Raw genomic sequence first — 23071 nt, forward strand, 5'->3', positions numbered from 1 at the left:
CTACGGCTGGGGAATGGGGCATCGTGCTGGCCCAAAGAGGCTCACCCTGGTATGGCTGAGGGGACGCATAGCCCGTGTCCCCCTCGTTAGCAAGGGGAACAAGCAGGGCCCTGTTATCACCCCGTTATCACCTCATTTTTGGGTACAGCTCTTGCTGTATGCCCGAGATCTTCCCATGCAATACCAGCTCTGAAAGCATCCCTGTGTGGTGGCAGCTCATGGAAGAAGAGGGATTCCCATGCTCGCTGCCATTACCAGGCCAACTTCCACCCCTGCCCCAAAAGCAAAGCAGCCCAGGCTCTACCTTTCAGCCAAATCACAGGCAAGCTTTGCAGAACGAATCCCGAAGGCTCACGTTTCCCTGCTGCAGTTGTGCCGATACGCAGGAGGTGGCAGCATCCTTCCAAAACGCAGCACTGCAGCTAAAAGAGCCTGGTGGCAGCCAGAGCCCAGTTTTTTACCTGGAGGGTGAGTTAATTGTGAAACAACGCGGTCTGGGACACAGGGCTTGAACTGACGAGGTGTTGCTCCAGTTGTAGACGAGGATTTGATGTCAAACCAGGATCTGCTGGGGGGAATCCCGCAGCCCAATATCTGGAGCAGGGCAGGCGACTGCAGAAATTGCATCTCATCAGCCAAGAAAAGAAGAAGCCGGGCCTTTAACGCAAATGCAGCAGGGTTACACGCTTCGTATTGACACGGACCAGAGCTTCACAGCCCATATAGATGCACATTTCTTTCTGAGAGCAACATACGAGAATTACAACCACTGTCACACCTCTGATGGATGACACTCGAGGTTCCTTCTGCTCTCCCTAATTTGCTGACTCCTGATTTCAAGCTGCTCGTGACAGGAGCAATCTCTGATCTTATCAGGCTCTTTACGTACATGTATTTAAGATACAACTTGGTTGTCAGCGAGTGTTTTCCTGTATCGCTCTTTCTCCCTGAGCCCAGATCTCTAAGCACAAACAGCCAGGCTGGGCATGGATTCAGGCAGGAGAAGACCATTTGAAATCACGCTGTAAAGGGATGCTCTCCTCCACCTCCAGCCTTCCCACCTGAAGATGTTTCTGCTCCAGACACTCATCACCACCACTGCACGAAGTTATTGCTTCCACCACTCTGTCTAGGACTGGTAAATCCGCTCAAGGCAAGAACGACCAGGTCTGTTTGCTCCGATGGTCAAATTAGCCAGACCTCGAGCTGGCAGAGCAGAGCAGCTCTGCAAAGGGGCCACCACAAGTGGCAGTTTGCTCTGGGAACACTTCTCTGCAGCCTCACAACTCCTTGTTCTGAATCCCAGGTCCCTCAGGAGACCCCAGGCATAAAATCTTCGTAGAATCACAGAATGGCTTGGGTTGGACGGGACCTTAAAGCCCATCCAGTTCCAACCTCCTGCCACAGGCAGGGATGCCACCCACTAGATCGGGTTGTCCAAAACCCCATCCAACTTGACCTTGAACACCTCCAGGGATGGGGCATCCACAGCCTCTCTGGGCAACCTGTGCCAGTGCCTCTCCACGCTCTGAGTGAAGAATTTCCTCCTAACATCTAATCTAAGTCTCCCCTCTTTCAGTTTAAAACCATTCCCCTTGTCCTATCTTCATCTGCCTGAGCAAAAAGTTGCTTTCCATCTTTTTTATGATCCCCCTTTAAGTACTGAAAAGCTGCAATAAGGTCACCCTGGAGCCTTCTCCAGGCTGTAGAAGAAACCCCAAACTTCTGCACAGCTCTTCCAGCCCTTGTCTACAAGGTGCTGTTTCTAAATGCTTTTCTACACTGATTTGGGGTCCTCTTATTAAAAAGAGATGTCCTGAGTGGTGTTTAAACACTGATTTTGCCAAAGACCTGGTCTGTACCAGGATTTCATTGTGGGGTTGGGATGGGGTGGCTGTGATGGATGTACAGACCTGATGTGGAGCTGCTGATGTGCCACGTGCTAGTAGCTGAAGAGGATGGGTTCTCTTGGTCCATGGTCCACGAAAGGAGCTTCTATTCCATCCTGACCACGAACACCGCGGGATGTGAGCGTATGGACAAACCCACTGAGCTGTACAGCAGCTGCAAAGCAAATTGAGAGCAAACAGTCAAATTCAGGGGAACGTGGCAGAGAGATCTTCAGCAGCAAGCCATTAATCAGCCCTCCCACTTCAATTAATGCCAGCAGCAAGAAAACCCAGCTGGAGTTTGTTTGCTTTTCAAATAAGCTGTATAAAAATATCCCTCCTGCGACAGCTCTGCTTTGATGTTGGGGCTCGCAGGTTCATTGCTAGTTTTAATCTTCTAACTAGCACTTAATCTTGTTTTCGTTCCAGCCCAGGCGGGATGTTAAAAACAAGAAGATTAAAGAAAAGCCTTGAACAAATAGAAAAAAAATAAAACAGCAACAACAACAAAAAAACGTGAAGACTTTAGACTAACAAAATCCTGTTAAGCAATGACTCACGGGTGCCGGGACAGGTCTGCCCAGGTGCAGAGTGGATTTGGCTGCGGTGTTCGCTGCTTCTCTTACCTGAGAAGTTGGACTTGTCCCCAGGTTTACACAATGCTGCAATATTTTAACCAATTTCCTCCGTTCTGCTGCCCGGCAGTGAGTCAACACGGCAGCTACGAGGAAAAAGCACTGCTAAAGTTAGGCATCCACATAAATCACTGCAGCAATGATGCTCTGCAGCCAGCCTATAAATATTAGGGGTTTGACATCAGTTTACATCAGCAGGCTAACTCAATTAATTCAATTTCTGCAGGCTTATGCGAGCTGTTGCTCATTAACATTCACCCACCTGAGCTCAGTGATGAGGAACCACTGAATCAGAGCCCTCAATGGCTCAAGTGTCACTGGGTGCTGTGCTGTGGGCGCGCGGTCCCCCGGAGCTGCACGCGCCGAGCTCTGGTGGCGTTAATTACTGCTAATTCCATTAAGCCGGCGTGTGCCTCCCGCATGCAAATTAGGGAGCCCGTCTCAGAGTGAAGCAGGTTAATCAAGCTGGATGTTTTTCACTGGTTTACTTGGATTACAGCGGGTGCTGCGTGGGAGCCAGGTGAGAAACCCAGCGCAGGGAACCCAAATTCCTGGTAAGGGATTTAGGAACCAGGGTGCTGGCTCAACAGGACTGCTTGCAAAATAGGTTTACGGTAAATCCATGAGGTTTCTGCTTGTAGGTTGGGATGTTTTATCCATCACATGTGGTGCTCCATATGATATCAGGTCCCTGTTGACATACGTGGGGTCCCATCACGTGCACAAGGTGAACGACGACGTCTTCCCAGCCCTGTTCCTGCTCTGGGTGCAAAGAACCTCCTGGAGCTCCAGTTCTCACCACGTCGTACCCTCTTGTGCTCTCAGGTGGCTCAGGGTGGATCCAGACATCCGCAGACCCGTCCTTGTCCTGCTTCTGTTGATCCTCTTTTCCATGCCAGGACAGCTACAGTGTTGTCTGTCTGTCCTGTCCTGGTGGGGACCCATCAGAGGAGCCCTGCTGGAGCTCAGGCTGGCTTTGGACCCACCACTTCGGGCAACCTAAGTCCTATCAGCCTCAACATCACCATTGACAGAGCACCAAAGGTCCCCTGCCAAGGTGGCAGTGACCATCTCCATCACGGGCCCCTGGTTAGGAACACAGGGATTAACGTATTGCAAATAAATAGCTTCAGTTTTCTCATTTTAACAGGCTGAGTAAAGAAAAACAAGGGGAAAAAAAAAGAGGGGATTGGACATTAAGAGAGCTGCAAGTAAATTTGCAGTTCTGTAAGGGAATTGTCAAGCTTGAAATTGAATTTTCTGGCTGGGAGGAGGTCTTCGACAGAACCACGATGTTTTTTTTTTTTTTTTTCCCCAGGGAAATTTCAAAGTATTACCCAGTTCTGGGCTAGTGCAAAACTGTGCTTCACACAGACTAGCACTCAGGCAAAGTTTGGCTTTATTTTGGACGTGCACCAAGGAAGCAAAGCCGAGGTGACCCATCCAACGCGGTTCCTGGTCACTCCATGTCAGATCTGCTAATTATATGGGTTGCAGGAGAAATACTGAAGCTCCAAAAGCTGGCACAAAAAAATAAAAAGAAAAATTCACGCCTGGGGACTTGGGGCATGCAGCTCCGATCCCCCAGGTTCTCTACGCTCTGAACTGCAGGGAGCAGTGTCATGGGAAGTGAGGTTCCCCTGGGCATTCACCCCACTGCTACGAGGTTTCCTGCTCTGTGGCTTGGCCCCCAAGTATTTAATTCATGTTTTTTCCTAAAAGAGACACAGCTGCAGAGATGTAAGCAGGAAGAAATGGGGCCTCTGAGTAGGATGGGCCAGAAGTGAGGGAAATATCCCAAATCAGTACCTGATTCTGGCTGCAGGGGTGTGGTATGTCTTGCTGGTAAGTGCCTACTGGTCCGTGGCTTCTGCTTAGAGAGGTTCTGCCGTGCAGCAATTCTCCTCCTCTGCCACTGAAAAAGAAAGAAGAAAAGGATGAGGTTGAAGAGGGCCCTGCGATCCCCTGCTCTGCATCAGTCAAGCTGCGAGCTCCAAGCTGACAACACATTCACCTGCCTCCCACCTCCTGCTCTCCCACCCGTGTCAGGCACCTGAATTCCCCTTTTAATGGGTGTGCTGGGGATGGGCTTTGAGGGAGAGAAGATCCTGTACTGCCTGCAAGGCAACACCCCACCTCTGAGCAAGGTCCTGCGCTTGAAAGGCCCCAGCAAAAGGCAGTGGACTGGGGAAACGTGAGAGCCTTGCACTGGAGTTCAAAGCTCTCTTCGTTTTAAGATGTTTTTAAGATGTTTCTGTGCTTGGTAGCTGGCTGCAGGCAGGAAGCCCAGCTCACCGAGCTACCACGGGGCTCTTACTGCAGTGGCTGCAGGCAGGTGGCTTTCCCCTTCCTCCTCGCTCTCCCCGGGGAAGGAGATCCTCTGAGTGCATCTCTGGAAAGGATCCCGCATGGTCCTGGATTAGAGAAAAACAGCACGGGCAGGATTAGAACAAAACCAAGCTCTCACTGCATGGAGGAAAAGGCAAACCGAGAGGTGTCTGCGTGCTCCGTAGCAGTGCTTTGCAATTGTTTTTGTGTGTGCTCCACGGGAGCAGAATTGCCAAAAACGAGCTGGCAATTTTAATGGCATGACCACAGAGATGAGCTAACATAACTGGGGCTTTGTGAAAAATATAAATGCCTTCACTGGACGTATAACAAGAGAGGATGCTTGGAGGGGGCTTCCAATCTAACCCGAGGCACCCAGCCACCCATCAGCATCCAGACGAACCAGCCAGCCCCGCGCAACACAAAAGCGAGGAAACACCCAGGGAAAGTTATATTTAAAACAAATTTCTTTAATAATTTGAACTATAAAGACACAAATTAGTGCTTGACTGCAGCATGAGTAACAAATGAAATACATTAAATATACAAAGCTACCGTGTTTGCAAAACAAGACAGGCTGATACAGAGAAGCCTAATGTTAGTTACCAGTTGCTCTGGTACAAAGAAGCAGTTCAGTATTATGAAAATTGTCAATAAACGTTGCTCGATGCAGCTGTGTTTTACAAGTCAACTGCTCTTCATCTGTCACAGTGTTATTTATCCATCTCCGCAACAATATGCTGAATTTCAGGACAAAATATTACAGCTAAATAGTGTCAACGTTAAAAAGTTTGGTCACATAACGCGCCGGCTATTTCCCGTCCCTTACAGGCAGGCAGATGTTATGTGCTATGACAGTAAACAAGGCATCATCAGTGCACGAAGCTGAGTTCAATAGTTAACATCAAAGAGTCAATGTCAGTTTGGAAGATCAAGAAGAAAAAAAAAAACAGTTCCTGATCAGTCTGAGGAGTAACTACTGCTTATGCTGCTTGAAATTCTCTTCCAAAATCCAGGGAGTAATATTTATTCTTCTGCAGGGACTGACCAAGGTGTTAATTTAGCAAATCATGCTACCAAAATGATTTCTATGAGCACGTTGGAAAGCCCATTTCTATACAATATTGGTTTTAAGAAATAGATCTATGTTGTTCCAGGGCTTTGGGGAAAGAAGGATGAACCTCGGATTGTGCTTACACATCTTCCCGTGTCCTGGTGAGGAAGGACAAACAATGGGAAGACCCTTTATTGAAGATTCATTCGAGAAATCTCAACAACCTGCTCTGAGCATCAGGCAGATGTGTGGACTCAACCTGTGCGAAATGTTAGCAAAACCTTTTGCAGGCACCGGTTTAGGGTCGTGCAGCAGCTGGATTCTCATCTTGATTTGTCTTAAATCTGCTGTTAGGTGCTTAATCTAAGCTAGATGCCTTCAACACGTATAAATGGAGAGTTCTGAAGTAAAGCATGAGATTCAGGCACCAATCCTGCCCCCAAAAATGTAGATATGAACTGTCTGGAGCATCAGGCAGGGAGCTCCAGTAAGTAAATGGGGCTCTGCATAAAGTGCTCGTTTGACTGCTGTGCCTTCACGTTGCCTGTCACTGATTTAAAACGCGGGGCTAAATCCAGCAGGCAGCTTCCAGACTCGGGAATGACCCAACAGCATCAGGGACATGGAGTTGGGAGGCACGTGGTTGCAGCCAGGAAGAGGAGAGCTACGTTTCTGCAAAGCAACTAAAAGGAGGAGCACTCCGACTCCTGCATTAGAACAATATTGAACAAAACACAAACCTACCAAGGACCTTGTCTGGGGAAAAACATGGCCTCAGCTCTCAGAAAAGACTTAGAACAGAGAGGTCAGGCACTTGGCAGCAGCAGGCAGTGGTTGGGTGAGACAAACCAACAAACCCCAACCCAATCTCAATGGTTACCCAGTACGATCTCTGCAGTTACCTTACAGGATCCCAAAACTGGCAGAGGGTGTTCCAGATGCGTAAAAAGCATTTTTGTTCATGTATGAGACAACTCGTGTCACGTTCCAGCCTCAAAAAACAGCTGAAAATCTATAACGAACTGAATGTAACGTCATTCCATCACCTCTACAGTAAAGACTGCAGGCAGCATGAAGAGTTAAATGTAAAAATAGCAAAACATTCAAGCTTGTTACACAAGTATCTAAAGTGCAGATATCAAGAGGGTGGTTGACATAATACTATGGGATTCCGTGCTCAATCTTTCGTTATTCTCTTTCCATGTACAATTTCTTAATCTCCTTCTGGCTTTCGCTTCTCCTGGGTAATAAAGACTCCATCATTTATCCCTTTTCCTAAGAAAGCCTCACAGTTAATCAGTGCCTTGCATTTAAAGCCTCCCACCGCCTACTTTAGAAGTGCAGATGGGAAGGTCGGATTTCTTTAAAGTAAAGCAACTGTTTTACCTGGATATGTCAATTAAAATTATGGGGCACACAGTCCACCAAAGTGATAGTGTGTTCCTGGATTTTGAGGTGTCCTGAAGAAAACAGCAGGGCTGCTTCATTGCAGCTCATCTTCCACTCCCAAGTATTACACTCAGTTGTTACCACCTGCTATTAAATACAAAAAAAAAAAATCCATGGGGATAAATAGGTTTAAAAGTTGTCTTACTGGAATTATTGAATGCAAGCTAAAAAATGTGGTGGTGGCTGTGAGAAACACAAGTGATACTGGAAGGACACTCTTGTTATGAGTTTCACATAGATGAGTTTTCTGAAAAACTCCTTCAGCTGCTAGGAACCAGGTGCTGGGAGCAAACTATGGCCAAAGAATCAAACATTTCGAGGCGCACAGTTTCCCTTCAGCCAAACAAGGCGGGGCTGAGGATGAACACAGCCCAATATTAGAAGAGAATTAAAACTAATTATAGAACAGTATTTCCTAACACATCTTTTCCAAAGTCACGCCAAACAAGTTGTAAGCATCACTTTAGCTTTAACTGTAACAATATAGTGCCAAAAAGGTTTCACTTCACCTGTCTGCACTGAAGTCCTCCTACTCACATCCCCTTCTAAACCAGACTCCTGGGTGCAGAGGAAGAGCAGACAGAGCAATACCTAGGAGCCTGACAGCCACCAAACGGGTCAGGACATTTGTGCAGCGTGAGCAGTCAGCCACAGATCCACACAATACTGCTGCAAACCTCAGGGGCTGCAGGCTGCTCCAGCATCTGCATTTTCAGGCAGGCATAATTAAGGGCACAGGCATTGAACAAATACAAGACAGAGGTAGATTGGCAAGTGACAGACTGCATAATCCAATGCTGACTACGGGGTAGTCTTCTAAACACTTGCTGGTAGCACAGCTTCCTTGTGCTAAAAGGAAAAGCAACAGAATGAGGTCCGGAGATGACTAATACTGCGAGCCAGCTTCAAACGCCGCCTCCAAAACACAGACAAGAATCCTCCTGGTGGCAGATTTCTCTTTCGCACGTCTCCTCTTTATAGCTGAAAACGTAGGTCTGGAGCTGTACCCAGAGAACCTTGATTCCTGGCGTCAAGTATGGAGTTGATCTGTATTGGGAGAGCTGTTTTGACATTTTTCTACCACTTGCAAGGAAGAAGTTCTCAGCTGCTGATCTGCGCCAAGCCGATGGTCTCAAGGCGATAATTTCCTGGTTCTTCATAGATGTTGAAGAATTGAAGAGTTTATCACTGTCATTAAGTCTGTCCAACACAGCCTGTAGGATTCATTTTACAAGCCACCTGCTATTTCTGTAATCCCCTTTAAAGTAGCTGCTGTCTGAATCCTACTTAAAAAAAATAGGATCAAAGATGACCCACCTTTTAAGTTGTAGTGCAAGAAAAGTTTGGGATATGCTGCTCTTAAGACTGTAGGGAAAAAAACTCAGCACATAATTCAAGTGATGGAAATAAAAAGCAGTCTAAAAGACATCTAACAAGTGACAGTCGTGAAGACTTATGTCTTTCCAGGCACTAGAAAAGTTATTCTGAATTTCAGTGACATGAAGCTAGAATTGGCTTGCCGTTTTCAATATCACTTACAATAAGGCAGTCAACCTGAAGCACCCATAATTTTAGATTACTTATGCTTAGAAAGATATGCATATAAATTACATTCTTCAGGGTCTAACATAACCTGAAAGAAAGGCTACTGGGAGGGTGTCCGTCGGTCATTTGGAATGAAAGAACAACACAATTTGCACAAGCTTTTAAGATAAAAACCATCAGTGACAAAGGATATCCAAATGAAAAGCTAACAGCAGCATAAAATTAAGAAGAGCTTTTCCATTTATTCTTTTTTTAAATCCTAACAATTCAACAGGACCTGAAGAAAACACCGTGTACTTCCTTGTTCCGAGTGTGTGGGAGAATCTACAAATTTCCTTAAAATATATCATTATAGAGATGCTTTATCAGTAAGAAAGTGGCTTTGTAGAATACTGTGACTTCTGCAGTTATGCAGAAGTAAAAAGCAGAGCCCTCAGATCCTCCAGAAACAAAACTAAGGGCAATAAAATACAGGTTTTGTTCGTCGTCTTAAAAATATTACCATGTCTAGCAGATGTCACTTGTGATTGTTGATGCACCTAGTTGCTGTGCTGCTCCTTTTACAGGACTCTTTCCCCTAATTTATGGGAGCATGTAAACATACTAAACAAGAAAATAAGATACAGGGTGCAGAAACACACTTGAAAGAGCCTGGAGATGAATAGGCAGGCACTTATTTTCAAGCTACATTTTAAAAATGGTTCTCAAATCTCTCTACAAAAAAACGTGCCTTCTGGGTAATTACAGACATCTAGGCCAAACCTGCATTTTCCTCCCTTTGTGCTAGTTGTTCCAACCTCTTTCAGTTTGAAGACCCCTCAAATTTCCCAGAACTGGAGCCTACGGACAACAGGTTTGTTTAAAAATTTTGTTCAGGTATCTTTATAGTGGTTTGCTGATTACAGGTTGCAAATATACTGCTTTCAGCACGTGCTTAAACCTTGCTGAAGTCATCCAAGGTTAAGCATCTTTTTCCAGCCCTGAGTTTGGGTCTGCATGATCCCAAGAGCTCAGGGCCAGTCACCAGATCCAAAAGCAATGATTTTGTTTGGAGACTTGCACCAGTAAGGGTGCTACTGATGGACATCGAGGATGCAGCTAAGTCACAAGCAGGAAAAAAAAAAACATAAAAGGGAAAAGACCATTTTAGTTATCACTGATTGTACAACACAGATTTCAGTCTGACTTCTTCCACTAGTCAGAGCAAGGAAGCTTACACTAGCCGGAATTTTGTGATCCTGGAGACAGCTTTATAGCTACATAATTATGCCTTGCTGCTGCGCGCAGGTTTTAAATCAATGCAGAACGGGAGTTCCAATCAGTCTGAGCATTTCCCTTTTTCCTTCAAGGCAAGGAAGGACAAATCCCTCAGAGCATCAGAAATTGCATAGCATGGCAGCCAGGAGGCCTAGAGACAAACTCCAGTAGTTGCCCCAAGATCTGAGGAGACAAAACAAGAGCCTCCAATATGAGGTATATTTTGAAAAACTGTTAGTTCAATGTTTTATGCTTACTGACTAACTTTGATCAGCTGAGTAGGTTGCAGAAATCAGAGGGTTTGTACCCGATTAAGAGCCAAAGGTTGTTTTTAAAAAAGCATTCAACTTTCCACAGGGAAATTGTGTAATGGAAAGATTAAGAGCAAGCAAACAAAATACTGCCAATTATATTTTGGGGTTTCCTCTATGTAAATCTTGTTCTTTACTCCTCTTTCTTCATTATTCCTGAATAAGAAGACAATTCTCAAAGTCAGACCAATATTTAAGACTCGTTAAATAGGAAAGGCATGAATTCAAAGCTATCAAGCACACATGTGTGGTGCTTGTCAACCTGTACTAAGAATGGAATACAGGGAATGAAAAGCAGGGAGAGAAAAGGAAGGCATGTAAATAATAAAACGTTTTAGAAGTGTTTCTTGTGGTTATACAGTCATCCTGCACTCTCCTGATGGATCACTGGTCAAACAAAACAGGATTTCTGTTTCCATACACAAACAAGAACCCTTATAATGCTTCACCATCGTAAACGTCTTCTCCTGGTCACAGCCTGGAACATCCTCCGGGATGTACCTCAGCTGGACTAAAGAGAAAACGGAAACTTGGTAGAAAATTACCTAAATGGCACGTGTATCCCAACCTTTTCTGCTTAAAACTTAAACAGCAAAGGAGGCTGTGGAGAAGCAAGGCTAGAATAAAGCCATAAATCAACCATTACATACTTCATTAATTGTATAAAAGTGCAAGGTTAAAGTAGTTCAGGTTAAGCATTCAGCTCACTATAGGCCACACAGATACTTAGCTTGGCCATCAATGACCTGTTTTTTTTTTTTAATCATTCAGTTACTAATATTAGCTTAAACCACAGAAAGAACAACTGAATGAAAAACTTACGCAACCCACTTCAAAAATGGTTAGTTTTCTGTGACCAGCACGAAATATTAGCTCAGTATCATCAGCTATACAATATATACAGAAAAATATTGTGTCTTAAACTTTGTTTTAACAACTTAGAATAAAGCTGTACGACTAAACATTATTTCCCTAGCGTGCGAACTCTTCGCTCTGCTCTGGCTGGCGGGCCTAGTAACACCGAGAAGTCCTTTGATAGCAACAATACTCGAACAGATCCATGATTCTGACAATCCAGCCATGGCAATTGTTGAATCGCTTTATTCAGCCAGGCCAGGGGGCTGCGTGGGACTGCCTGGGTCTCAGTCAGAGCTTCTTGGGTGGCTCCACGAGAAGAACAGGCCATATCCCGAACACAAACTGTTAAAAGAAAAACATGAAAAGTGGAAAAATTTCTTGGAATATTACCTCTCCTAGAACAGAAGGCCAACTCTGTTAACAATATTTTAGCTGCTTTTCTTGGAATGCAAGTAGGTATTGAAGACAATACCCTAAGGAGGCACAAAAAGCAAGCCTCAGTGCGTGTTCAGGCCCGAGACACCTGAATGCTGCAGCTCATGAATGGAAACAAAACACTGGTTGCTTACCTTCACCTTTGGCCTGTGTTTCAGGAAAAGTGTCCTTGTGTATAAACTGAGGAAAAGAAGGAGAGCGTGCTTGAAATTTGATGCATAAAACAGCATACAAAGTAATAATTGTGTTCCAATCCCAGATTTATTTTCCAGCTAGAAAATAATTGCTTCTGGGATTGCAGAACTACCCATTCTGTCTAAGTTTATGCAAAATAGGGAGTATTAGCCTACAGTGAATCCCACTGTGCTAGATTCCTATTAGAAACTGATCTACGCTACCAGCTATGTGCGTAGGCAGAGGGATACCAGAGAAGTAAATTCTCTCTGCTAAAGAAAAGACTGAATAGGGGTTAGAGCCTGTCAGTTTGGAAGGATGTAATTTCATCAGTGTTACCACAAAACGCAGATGTCAATAGAAATAATAAAAAAGCATAGCTGGGTTCTGTATCTCATTTTTGTTCTTACCCATCCTCTTTTCTCAGCAGACCTGAGCATGACCTCACTTTTTACGTGGACGTTTCCCCAGGTAGCATAAGCGATGCCACAGTGTGGCTGAGAAAACACTAGGGAAACTGCTGCAGAGAAAGCATGCGGTTCCTTGGGTTAGGACAGACATCAGGCATCTGTGCACTCCCCAAGGAAGGAGAAAACAAATTGTTTTCTCTGTGCAAGCATGCTAGAAAAACTTTGCCTATGGCGTTCAAACTGGTATGTGATCACGTTTTCTCAACTATGTAGAACATACCTGTTAGAGACTCTCTTACAGTTAAGTGGTAAAAGATTTAGATATTGAACATACTACCTCCATTCTTCAGATTCCAGCTTACATTCTTGCTTCCAGTAGATGGTGGTATAGAGCAAAAAAACCAGAAATCTCGCTGCACACTTGCTAATTTAGGCTTTTAAACATTTTAAGATTTCTTTTAAAGCTAACATCCTGCACTTCTGGGAACAGCTCTGCTCCAACCACTCCAGCTGTCACCCCTTCTGCACTACAGCATGATGCCTGCTTGTTTTCAGGAGTGACAGCGCTTATCAGAAAGATGAGTTACGCTTCTAAAATTAAACCGTATTTAAGCACTTGAGGATTGCTGCAGAAGAACAAAGATATTAATAGCTTTTATTTTTGAAATATACTGTCAAATAATTTTGCAGTTGCACTGCTAGAGTTCCCACTTGTGAATTGCATTTTCCTGAAGAAGCATGGCTATTTAAAGACTGATGGTTATATTTTGAAGAACATACATTACTTCTGCAGAGTTTACAGATCAGTAACAAAAAGGAAAGGAAAACTCACACCTCCTCCAGTTTAGTAAGAAGTCATTTTCCCGTTCTTCTCGTCGATACAACATGTTGAAGTAAATCTGAACCTTGGAAACCTCCTAAGACTGCTTTATGATCACCCGGTTTAGAAAACATTTCCTACCTTAGCAGGATATGAAGGTAAGAGCCCAGGCCTGTGAGAATATGCCACCACGCATGAAACTGTGTCACGGCTCCCACAACAGGAGGCATCTTCTCTCGTAGTGCCCTGTAAGAGAGAAATACCACGCAATTGTTTTTCAGAACTAAGCAATCTCGGGTCTGAGTGATCAGTTACCTCTGCAGTAAAACGTTAGAGAACATATTTATGGCATCCCACAGTCTCAAATGAGTGCTGTCGTTCTTCTCCCCAAAACCCTATCAACTACTGTCCATAGGAAGAAACACTGAGGATACGGTCAGAGAGAACAATCTGACATCACTGCTTCACCTTTGGCAACCACTCCACCTTTCCTCCAGCTCCACGGGGGCTTAGCTTGGCCATCTGTGGCTTATTATAAAACAGGGAAAAAACGGGTGTTTAGTGAGGAAGCAATGAAGGTGGAGGGTCTGAAATACTCTGCCAAAATGCTCTATATTTTGAACAGTTATGAGGCATTAGCCACTTGGGAAGAGGCTAAATGGAGACAGAGAAAGAAAGGGAAAGAACTAAGTTGCCCTTTCTTTCTCCTGCAGGTAACGTCTGTTTGGTTGCTGGTGAAGCAACATTTACACCTGCCTGGCTTCTTTTTTGACTTCTATTTCACATTCAGTCAAAACAAAGAGGGAAAATAGTAACGATTGCAGGTGTGAAGGAAGAAAGACCTGCAGCTTCTGTAATACTTATTTACTGCATGATGTTACAGTGTCTAGTAACTGACTAAATGCTAATCCCTGAGCTACTGCTTAAGTTTCCAGAGCCACTCAGCTACGGACGTGAACACAGCTTCAATTCAGTCAGGAACACCCAAACCATCACCCTGGCACAGCCTCAGAACCAGAGATGGCAAGAAATCTCAAAGCTCAAATTCAGAAGCTCCTGATTTTTATTTTTAAATCAGCTCCAGTCTAAATGAAATAAGGAAAAACAAGAACTGCATCAAAACACAATTTTCAACATTAAAACCCAAAAGAGCAGGTGGGTGGATGACTCACATGTTAAATCTTTAACAAATAAAAAATTACAAGGAACTAAAATATATTTTTTTCCAAAGGTTCAAGTTATAATACCACCTGTAGAACTCAAAGGCTCTGCAGACATCTGATTATTAAAGCTAGTAAACAAGAATGTTTTGTTTTTTTTCCAAGCACCATAACCAAACAAGTGTAGCAGCAGATATGCTAACATTTTTTCCCTTTGCAAAACGAGGATGGAAAAAAGCGCTTAAGCAGCTGCTGCAACCTTTGAGCCTAGGAGCAAGTTCCAAAGCCCCACAGAGCTCCAGCAGCAGCTCAGCAAGCTCAGAGAGCTGGGGGTTGTGATCTCACCAGCGATGTGATGCAGCTGCAAAAATCCACCTGGATGCCAGCATGTGCAGAGTCACTGTACACCCACCTATTTGTGTTGGCAAATAACTGTATCAAGCTGTATCAGGTATTTTCAGAGTTGTGGCACGATGTACTATATTCAGTATATTTTTTAAACGTTTAATGGAAACCCTGCTAGAGTTAAGTTTCAATTGATTCAAAATAGTGCAGGGTCTACAGAGCCAAAAAGGACAGAAGTGGACTTCTTTACAGCATGCTACAAGCTGAGCCTGACAAAGCAACCTACTAGGAGCTCTGTGCACCACAGATTCAAGTGTGTAACAGTGCATCACAGAGTCAGGATAAGATTTTCTGGATGCTGGCATCAACGTCTCCATCTCCACCAGCATGTGGCGGAGCATGAGCACTAAGTGAAAGAGAGGTGCTGGCTATGAAGCTGCTCAGCTCCAGGGAATGCATATTTTGAGAACAACGTGTTGGACTGGTGTTCCTTCCTGCACGGACAGAATATGTAGCCTTACAACAAGATGGTGGGCTTGTCTGGAAGACTTTTCTTTTTTTTAATAAAAAAAGCCAACATTTGGCAATAGACTAAACAGAAATGAAGTCTTTCCTGGCCTCCTCTAAGTGCTAAGACTTCAGGCTTAATAATGACAGCCAAGCACAATGCACTGTCTCAGAGTTACTGTTCTTTCTCAGACACTCCAACAGCTGCTGTTTACTGGTGACAGATAGATTGCAGCAGGTATTTCTTTAACTTGCAGAACTGCTGCTTTTGATATTTTCCCGGGAAACAGAAACCAAAAAAAAAAAGCAGGATTAAAATCTCATTCAGATGAAATCAGGTGTGAAGAGCAGACTTTTTGTATGCCACGGATCCTCAAAATTACTTCAGTGACATTACTTTCCCTCAATTTAAATTGAAGTTAAAGAGAAATATCAATTATAAAAAAATAAAAGGAATCTATTCATGGCAAAGAAAACCTTTAAAAGAGCTGTTCAGTGTTGAATCTAGTCACGAGCAAACTGGATAAAAACACTTGCGAACGTTTTGCAGGCAGCGTATCATATATACTATGAGATGAAGACTTCAACATACACCACAGAAAAAACAAAGCTTTATGCTAAAAGATCATTAAGACGAAGTGAAAGTGCTCACCTCAATTTATCACAGAAAATGTTGTCCACATTCCAGAGAAAAAATCCCATTAAAAATACAGTTAAAGATGTATAGCCTAGACCTCTAAGCCACGGGTATACCCTAGAGAGAAAGAAGAAAAAAATACATATATAAAGTTCAAGATGCTTTAAAGGCAGCTTGTAACATACATAAATACAATTACATACAAGTAAACTGATTAATTTAGGAAGATACCTTTTCCAAAAGAAAAAAAATAATATTAAACTCTAATTTCATCTATTTAACTATTATATTTTACCTCTTCTGCTTCTCCTGAATTAGCACTCTCTAGGATTGGTCTTTTGGAGGCTTAACTTCTCCATTACAGTTGTTCTGCTAAGTGGGAAAGCTGAAGTTGTCTAAAAGGTATTTATCAGTCCTATGAACAATCTTCCAGTTAACAATTAACCATGTTACAAATTAGGACTCTCCCAAGAGAAGAGGCTCATTTCCAATACAGAATGTCTTTATAGGAGGGAACTCATTCAAATAAGGTCTTTCAGAATGGCCGTAGCCTTTTGTGAATGAAGACCGCCATGATCAACAACGAACCAAATGAATGCTTTTAGAAAACAATAATTTCATATCGTATTTTATCATTGACCGCCCTTGGCAAGAGAAAAATGATAATTCCATTTTAAGACAAATTAGTCCTATTTAGGATCTAAGAACCATACCGAAGACTCAGCTATAAGAAAGCGCATCGTTAATAAACTCACCCTCACTACCTGCCTTCAGGTTGGACCGTGGAACTGTCAACTTCCTACACGAAGCTGCTGGCACTTGCTCCTTTCCCACTAGCAAGTCCAAAAGAAAGCCCAATTCCAACCCCAAGAAGCTGCCATGAAATACCCTTCGAGTGATTTTTATAAAAAACGCACAGCGTAGATATTTGGGTTAAAACGCATTCCTGAGCTGCTTTTCCTCCACCGTGCTGTACAAGGATTTATTTCAGAGCTGTGAGCGCTGGCGAGTGAAATGTCCACGTGGAACTAACCAGATACAAGTTACACATGTTAACAACACGTGTAGTGCCAATATAAACCAGCAACACGATCATTTGTTTAGTCTAATAAATGCATGGAGCTGTGCGTGGTGCATGGCAGAGAACACACTGTAATATTCCCAACTCAGTGCTCTAGAGACACAAGGAAGCCCAGGACATGAAAGAGCACTAAATGGTATGTTATACACACTGGTAATTAGGTAATTACAGCTAGAATTGTTCAGGGAATTAATGGGGGGGGGGGGGGGGGGGGCAGCGAGGGAATATGAGAGAGGCTGGCATCAGAGAGGCTGGCATCATTCATTAACAGGGAACTCGCTTTGTGAACAAAGGGCAACATTTGCCAAGTCATAATCTTGGGAAGGAAGCAGACCCAAGAGATGAAAAGCTGGGAAAGAAGCAGGAATGACAACAAATGGCGAGGACCAGAGGAGGCAGCAGCCTGACAGGAATTATGTTCTGCCTTTCGAGATTTCTGTGCTGAGCTCAGAGTGACTTCCAAGCCTGTACTAAGAAATACGAGTGATAGAAAGTTAATGCATATTAAGGAAATAAGACAGAAAAGCAGAAACAGCAGTTGATGTATGAGTTAAAACAGGCTTGGACAAGTGCTAGGGCTACGAACAGGAAGACAGAAATGCATTTCAGCAATGCAGAGGAAGTAAATCCAGAAGTATACTCAGGGCTGGCTTGTAGAAGAGAAAGGGCACCACCAGGTCAGCACAGCTTCCCTACCAGAACATCTTTCCCCATCCCAACCTTCTAACCACAATTTGCATCAGCATAGCTTATGTAGAGTGATGTTTCAATGAAGCGATCTAGCTAATTAACAAAATACACCCCCAAACCCCTAAAATTGAGGGGAAAAAAGCAGGTAGAACTTCATAGACTTTACTGGAGAAAAACAAGGGATGATACCCTGGGAGGATGGTTGTGTTGGTAGTAACAGGAAACTGTGAAATGTTGCAGAAATAATGAAAATGCACAAACGTGGAATTTGCAGAGCTGGAAAGAGAGCAGGCCCAAGGGCTTGTCTACACAGAAATAAAGAAATTCAATCTAAATGGCCAAAGCTACAAGAACAAAATGAGAACTACTTAAACTTGATTCAACTTTGTTCCCCTTGGAAGTAAATTAAGGCAATGCCCCTTAAGATCTCTAGGTTAGGATTAAAATTTCCATGTTTATGGGTTTGAAAAGTTTCTTTAAATGGGTTATGGTTTCTACAGCTGCAAGCAAATGCAATCAATTTTAAGTTTTTCTTTCTCAATAGCAGTCTGTGAACATTTATGCTTGGTTTGTGGTGATTTCTTGGGGAAAGTCAAGCTAAATTAACTGAAATTGCGATTGAAAGGTGATTCAATGAATCCACTTTAAGTTCACACCTTTTGTTGCATTCTTCCTTGTGTTCCTGAACAGTTCCGTGTATAACTCAAAGGTTAACAAAAGGCAGATTTAGCCTGAAGACACAGTAGAAAGAAATCAGCAATTTTCAAAGGCAAAACCCAAACCCATGAGAAAGCCGACTGTTCACAGGGGAGAGACAGGAACCGACTGAGCCCGAGAGCTACAGGAATATATTTATCCCAGTACTGATTCAACTCCTTTTTCTTCAGTTTTATACACCAACTCTGTGCTCTGATGCCTCTCAATGCGTTTCAACATTCAATTCCTTTTGTTCGGTGTAAGTACCTCTTAGTACAATTTCCATTACATATACCTAACTTTACTTGTTCAAAACTGTAGCGAAAACTATCATTTAAACTTTTTGTTTGTTATCTTTTACATTTGAATTTTAGATACTTGAGATGGAACGAGGAAAGGAAAACGTGAACTAATGGCTCAGCTCTGCAGAGCTAAGCTCTTACCTGTCTCCAAGAATCAAAATTAGAGTTTGGACACTTGCAAGAGGTCTCACATTTTATCCAGCTCTGTGAAGACAAAGCCTCTGTCCCCCTTGAAGTCCCAGGCTAGCAGCCGGAGCTGCTAGCAAAGCACCTGGCAGTGAACACTGGCCACAAGCGCAGAGATAGCAGCTTTGTTTAATGATAACCCACTGGCTTCAAGAAAATTCAGAGAGGGGAGGCAGTTCCTTTTAACCAAGCAGAGCACGTGAGCTACCATCATACACCTAGTTAAAGAAATTTTGTCACTGCTCATTTCTCATGTTAAGCCCACCAAAAAAAGGCACAAATGCTAAGTTATATCTTATAATGGGTTAATAATGATACATAATGATACTTACCATAATACTATATAAACAGACCGTAGAACTATAATGGAAACTAGTGTTCCATACATGATCTGTAAATAAAAACAGAGACAAAATTCAGAAGTGGTAGTCAAGAGACTTTATAAAACACTACAGGAATAACATTTTTTGCAGACTTTGATTTCAATTTCTTAGTCTCAAGAAAATAGCATCCCTGCTACATCTCTCTCCAGGGCTTCCATAGAAGTTTCAAATAAAAATAAAATTATAACCACGCTGTTTATGCAATCACAAGAAAAGTCAGGGTAAAACCACAGCAACATTTTTTTGAAACAGACAGCAAACGCTAGATGGCACTCGATAAACATCCTGAAATCAAACTGGTAAGTAAATCCTATTATTTCTTCTCTATCTGAACATTTTAACCCTGGGACGCATAAACACCAGCTGAAAACACTTTTGAAAGTTATTAATCAAATATTAGTGAAGGAAGTGTATTTTTTTTTTTTTCCTGAAAGCAAACACTGCAATAGAGCACACATTCTGCCCACACCAACCACCAGCATGGAAGAACCTTTGCAGGAAGCTTTTAAATCGACTAATCCGCATTGCTGGGATTCAATCTAAGCACACAGCGAGGAGGCTGCGTGCTCCGAAAAGCTCCACAAGCAAAAGCTGGCTCACTGTAGGCTCCATGAAGTTGAATGCAATAGCCTGGCTTATAGAAAAGGTCGAGGTAATCGTTTGTTTTCCGCCTTGTGATCTTCAAATCACTCTCCATTTTTTTATTTTTTTATTTTTCTGCAAACTTCAGATGCACCTAACACCATCTTCAAGACACACAGACTAAAGATAAGCATCACGCCTGACCGGTGATGCAGAAGCAATGAGGATTATCTGACACCGGTACCATCACTTCACTCCCCATCCTTTTTATTCTCAAAGCCTTCATCCTGCCAAAAAGCAGCTTGTTCCGAGCAGCCCTGCCCTGCTCTTTGCCCCTCTCCAGTGACCCATGAGGCCCTCGCTATTTTTCGCTTGCTCGTTCCCTGACCTTCCTTTCTCATTTTTGCTTTTAGTGAACTTCCACCTAACTCTGCCTCGTTCTACATGACCCAGAAGAATGAGGAACCTTTGCTGTGTATTTTCGAAAGACACTAAACCTCGCAGAGTACTGGTTTGCAAACCAGGGTCCTTACAATGTTGTTTCAACTTCCTAATCCCTTTCTTTTAGACGATATTGTCTTCAAGGCAAGCAATACCTCCTGCTCTGCTGTAACCGGGGCATTCAGCTATTACTGCCCTGCAAGCACATGCATGCAGTTATTTGACACAGAACAGACTGCTGTGAAATAAAACCTACCCTTCAAAATGTCCATAAAGGCAAATTTCCGAATTTGTTTTAGCTCTAAGGACGAGGTTAGCAGCGCACACCACGTTATCAGTGCGTATATAAGGAACCTGACAGACAAGGGAGCCTTTATGTTTGGCAACAGGTGAAAGTAAGCTCCAATATTGACTATGTAAAGTCACTCAGCACAGCAGCTCTTTATTTGCGTTCAGCAAGAGATCAAATAACTTCAGTAACCAAACCGCTGCTACTGTGTGTTCTGTTCGAGAGCTAAACAAAGCAAAACTATTTGAAAGGCTAATTAGTCCTGGCTTGTACTCTACACAAAAACTGTAAACTAATTCCAGTTCCCTTGCCTGGGGTACGGCACATAAATGAGAAAAAATCCCGCTCGACACGGCCGGAGTATTAAGGGCTGACCAGTCCCAAGTGAAGCTGGAAAGGGGACATGGGGCTGGGGCTGCCTGTGGGCTCGGTGCTTCACCAATTCTTCAGCACTGGGAGAGTTTTCCCTAAAAAGACACCGCCATATGACAAATACACATTTACAATTAAAAGTTAAGTGCCATTTTACTCTGTCAGTCTCATTTAAAAGAGCCTGTTGTGCTTTCCTAACCAAATCCAGTCAGTTATCCTAAGAGAGGGAAGGCAAGGAGGAAGAAATCTCGTAGAAGGGCTCCTCAGTTCAACTTCATTTCCTTGCTGTTCTCTTCTCACCTGCAATTTCCATTGCTAAAACGTTCCTCTGCATCACAGACATAGAAAAACCTACCCATGAAGCGAGAGACTTCTATCACACTGGTTTAGAGCACGAGTACACTCAAGCTTTTATCATTTAACTGATTTGCTCTCAGCTTCTTTGTACAAGGAGCTAAATAGTGCTAGATTATGTCTAGAGAAACGCAGCCCAAAGCCCAGGTAAAACACTGGTTAAAGTAAAACACTGGCTAAAAGTGTGATTTTTTGCAGCTGCTAAAAGCAGGGAAAAGCAAAAGCTAGGAAAAGCTTTTTTTTGCAGAGCCACTGGCTCGGTATCTCCTAGCAAGTTGCTTAATGGCTTGTAAAAGAGGTCAGGCTTAAGTGTTAATGGAAGGAGAGGAGGGGAAAAAAAAAAAAGGAAACCTTGCAGTGACTGAAGAAAAACTTGCCCAGAGTTGACACTTCCATTTCTTGCCTTTTCCGCTCCCCCACACAAATAGGTTGTTAGCAGCAAAACACGTTCGTGTCTAAAAGCCTGTGAAAAGGCTGGAACAACAAACTGTTCTGCTCTGCGTGCTCCAGTCCTCTGCGCACCGGAGGCGGACATCGAGGAGGTGATGCTGTGACACGCCGAGGCTGCAGCCGCACGTCTCACTACAGCTGCTCCTCACCAGACGCCTATAAACGGAGCCGCGTAACCTAGTTTGTACTTTGGGGAGCAGCGTTTTACTTTTATTCCTTCGCCACCCATTGGGTTTACTAGTTTAACCATGCCAAAAACGTGTCAGGCATTATCTGTCCACCCAAAGAAGGGTAAAGTACCAAATAAAACACAAGACATCTACCTTATAGAGGTCTGCTCAAGTTTCTCAATTCCTTTAGTCCCCTTTGTTGTTGTTCTTTAATTAATAAATTACTTCAGTGACACATGAAAACCCAAGCATCAAGAGGCCGTTATTTCCACTTCCATTTCTTCTGATTCCGCCCATTCCTTGTTAGTAACGTCAATTTATCAGCCCCAAATATTAGCGCACACTTTGGGAAACCACACAGAGATTTTGGGTTCCTGGATGCCGCTACTTCCCTATTAATATACAAACCATCTATCAAGAAATAGCTTAAGTACTTGAAGATGAAAACTGTATTTGAATTTTACAACAAAGAAAACAGACTTCTACATGTTCTGTTCTAGGAAAGAAGTCTGAGCAGAGGTAAAAAGGAAGGGATTGCCTCAAAATAACACTGCAAACTCTGCACAGTTTTATGGCTGCACTACATGCTGCCCTGACAGCTCACGACTGAGCTAATCCAGATTCACCTGCCTTGGTCTTGTTTGGATGCATGCACGTGACGGCTACACCACATCCAAGTCCCTGCAGCTGCACGGTGCTCAGCAGCTTTCCAGAGCTTCTGGGACATGGTCTGCAGCTGGAAATTGAGGTTTTCTTGGGTTCTCCTTCAATGACTTGTAGTGCTGGTCCTTTGCAGAGCCTGAACATCTTTCCACGTTCCCTAAGCTATCGTGCAGGTAGAGGTACCAGCTAGAATGAAAGCTGTACTGGCTTTCTGGAAGCAAGGCTGTGTAACTAAAATTTCACTCAAATTCGGTTTACACCTGGTCTTCAGCAGGGCAATGTCTAAGTATAAAAAGCTGTGTGGTGAAGACATGTCCTGAAAAACTCGTTTTTAACAGACTGCTTGACATCCTGAGAATGCAGAAAGAAAGAAGTTCCACTAAAAAGCACAATACATTAAGGCAAAGTCTATAACTAACTGTTGCCTTAGCAGCAGGGAGGGACTCCGGAAAGCTGCAGGACACCAAGTGTTGCCCACAGGTATTCTCCAAAACAGGGAGTCCTGTAAGCTTGAACAAGCTGTGCTCTGCCACAACATATTCTTCATGCAGTTTCAGGCTCCCAAATGCACTTCAAAATACAGGTTTTGTACCACCTT

The 23071-nt window shown here is 43.4% G+C and overlaps 1 protein-coding gene across 1 annotated transcript in view; it reads right to left on the reverse strand.

Moving 5' to 3' along the window:
* Positions 1-5301: 5301 nt before the first annotated feature.
* ACER3 (alkaline ceramidase 3) overlaps positions 5302-23071 on the reverse strand; it is a 54972-nt gene continuing 37202 nt past the window's right edge. The window contains exons 7-11 of the mRNA XM_083819515.1: positions 19102-19160; positions 15830-15931; positions 13307-13411; positions 11896-11941; positions 5302-11668 (exon numbers count right to left, since the gene is read on the reverse strand). Coding sequence (XP_083675641.1) covers positions 11615-11668; positions 11896-11941; positions 13307-13411; positions 15830-15931; positions 19102-19160 — 366 coding nt within the window. The 3' untranslated portion in view covers positions 5302-11614. The remainder of the gene's footprint in view (positions 11669-11895; positions 11942-13306; positions 13412-15829; positions 15932-19101; positions 19161-23071) is intronic.

The sequence above is a fragment of the Anser anser genome (genome assembly GCF_964211835.1).
Source record: "Anser anser genome assembly, chromosome: 1".
Taxonomy (NCBI): Eukaryota; Metazoa; Chordata; class Aves; order Anseriformes; family Anatidae; genus Anser; species Anser anser.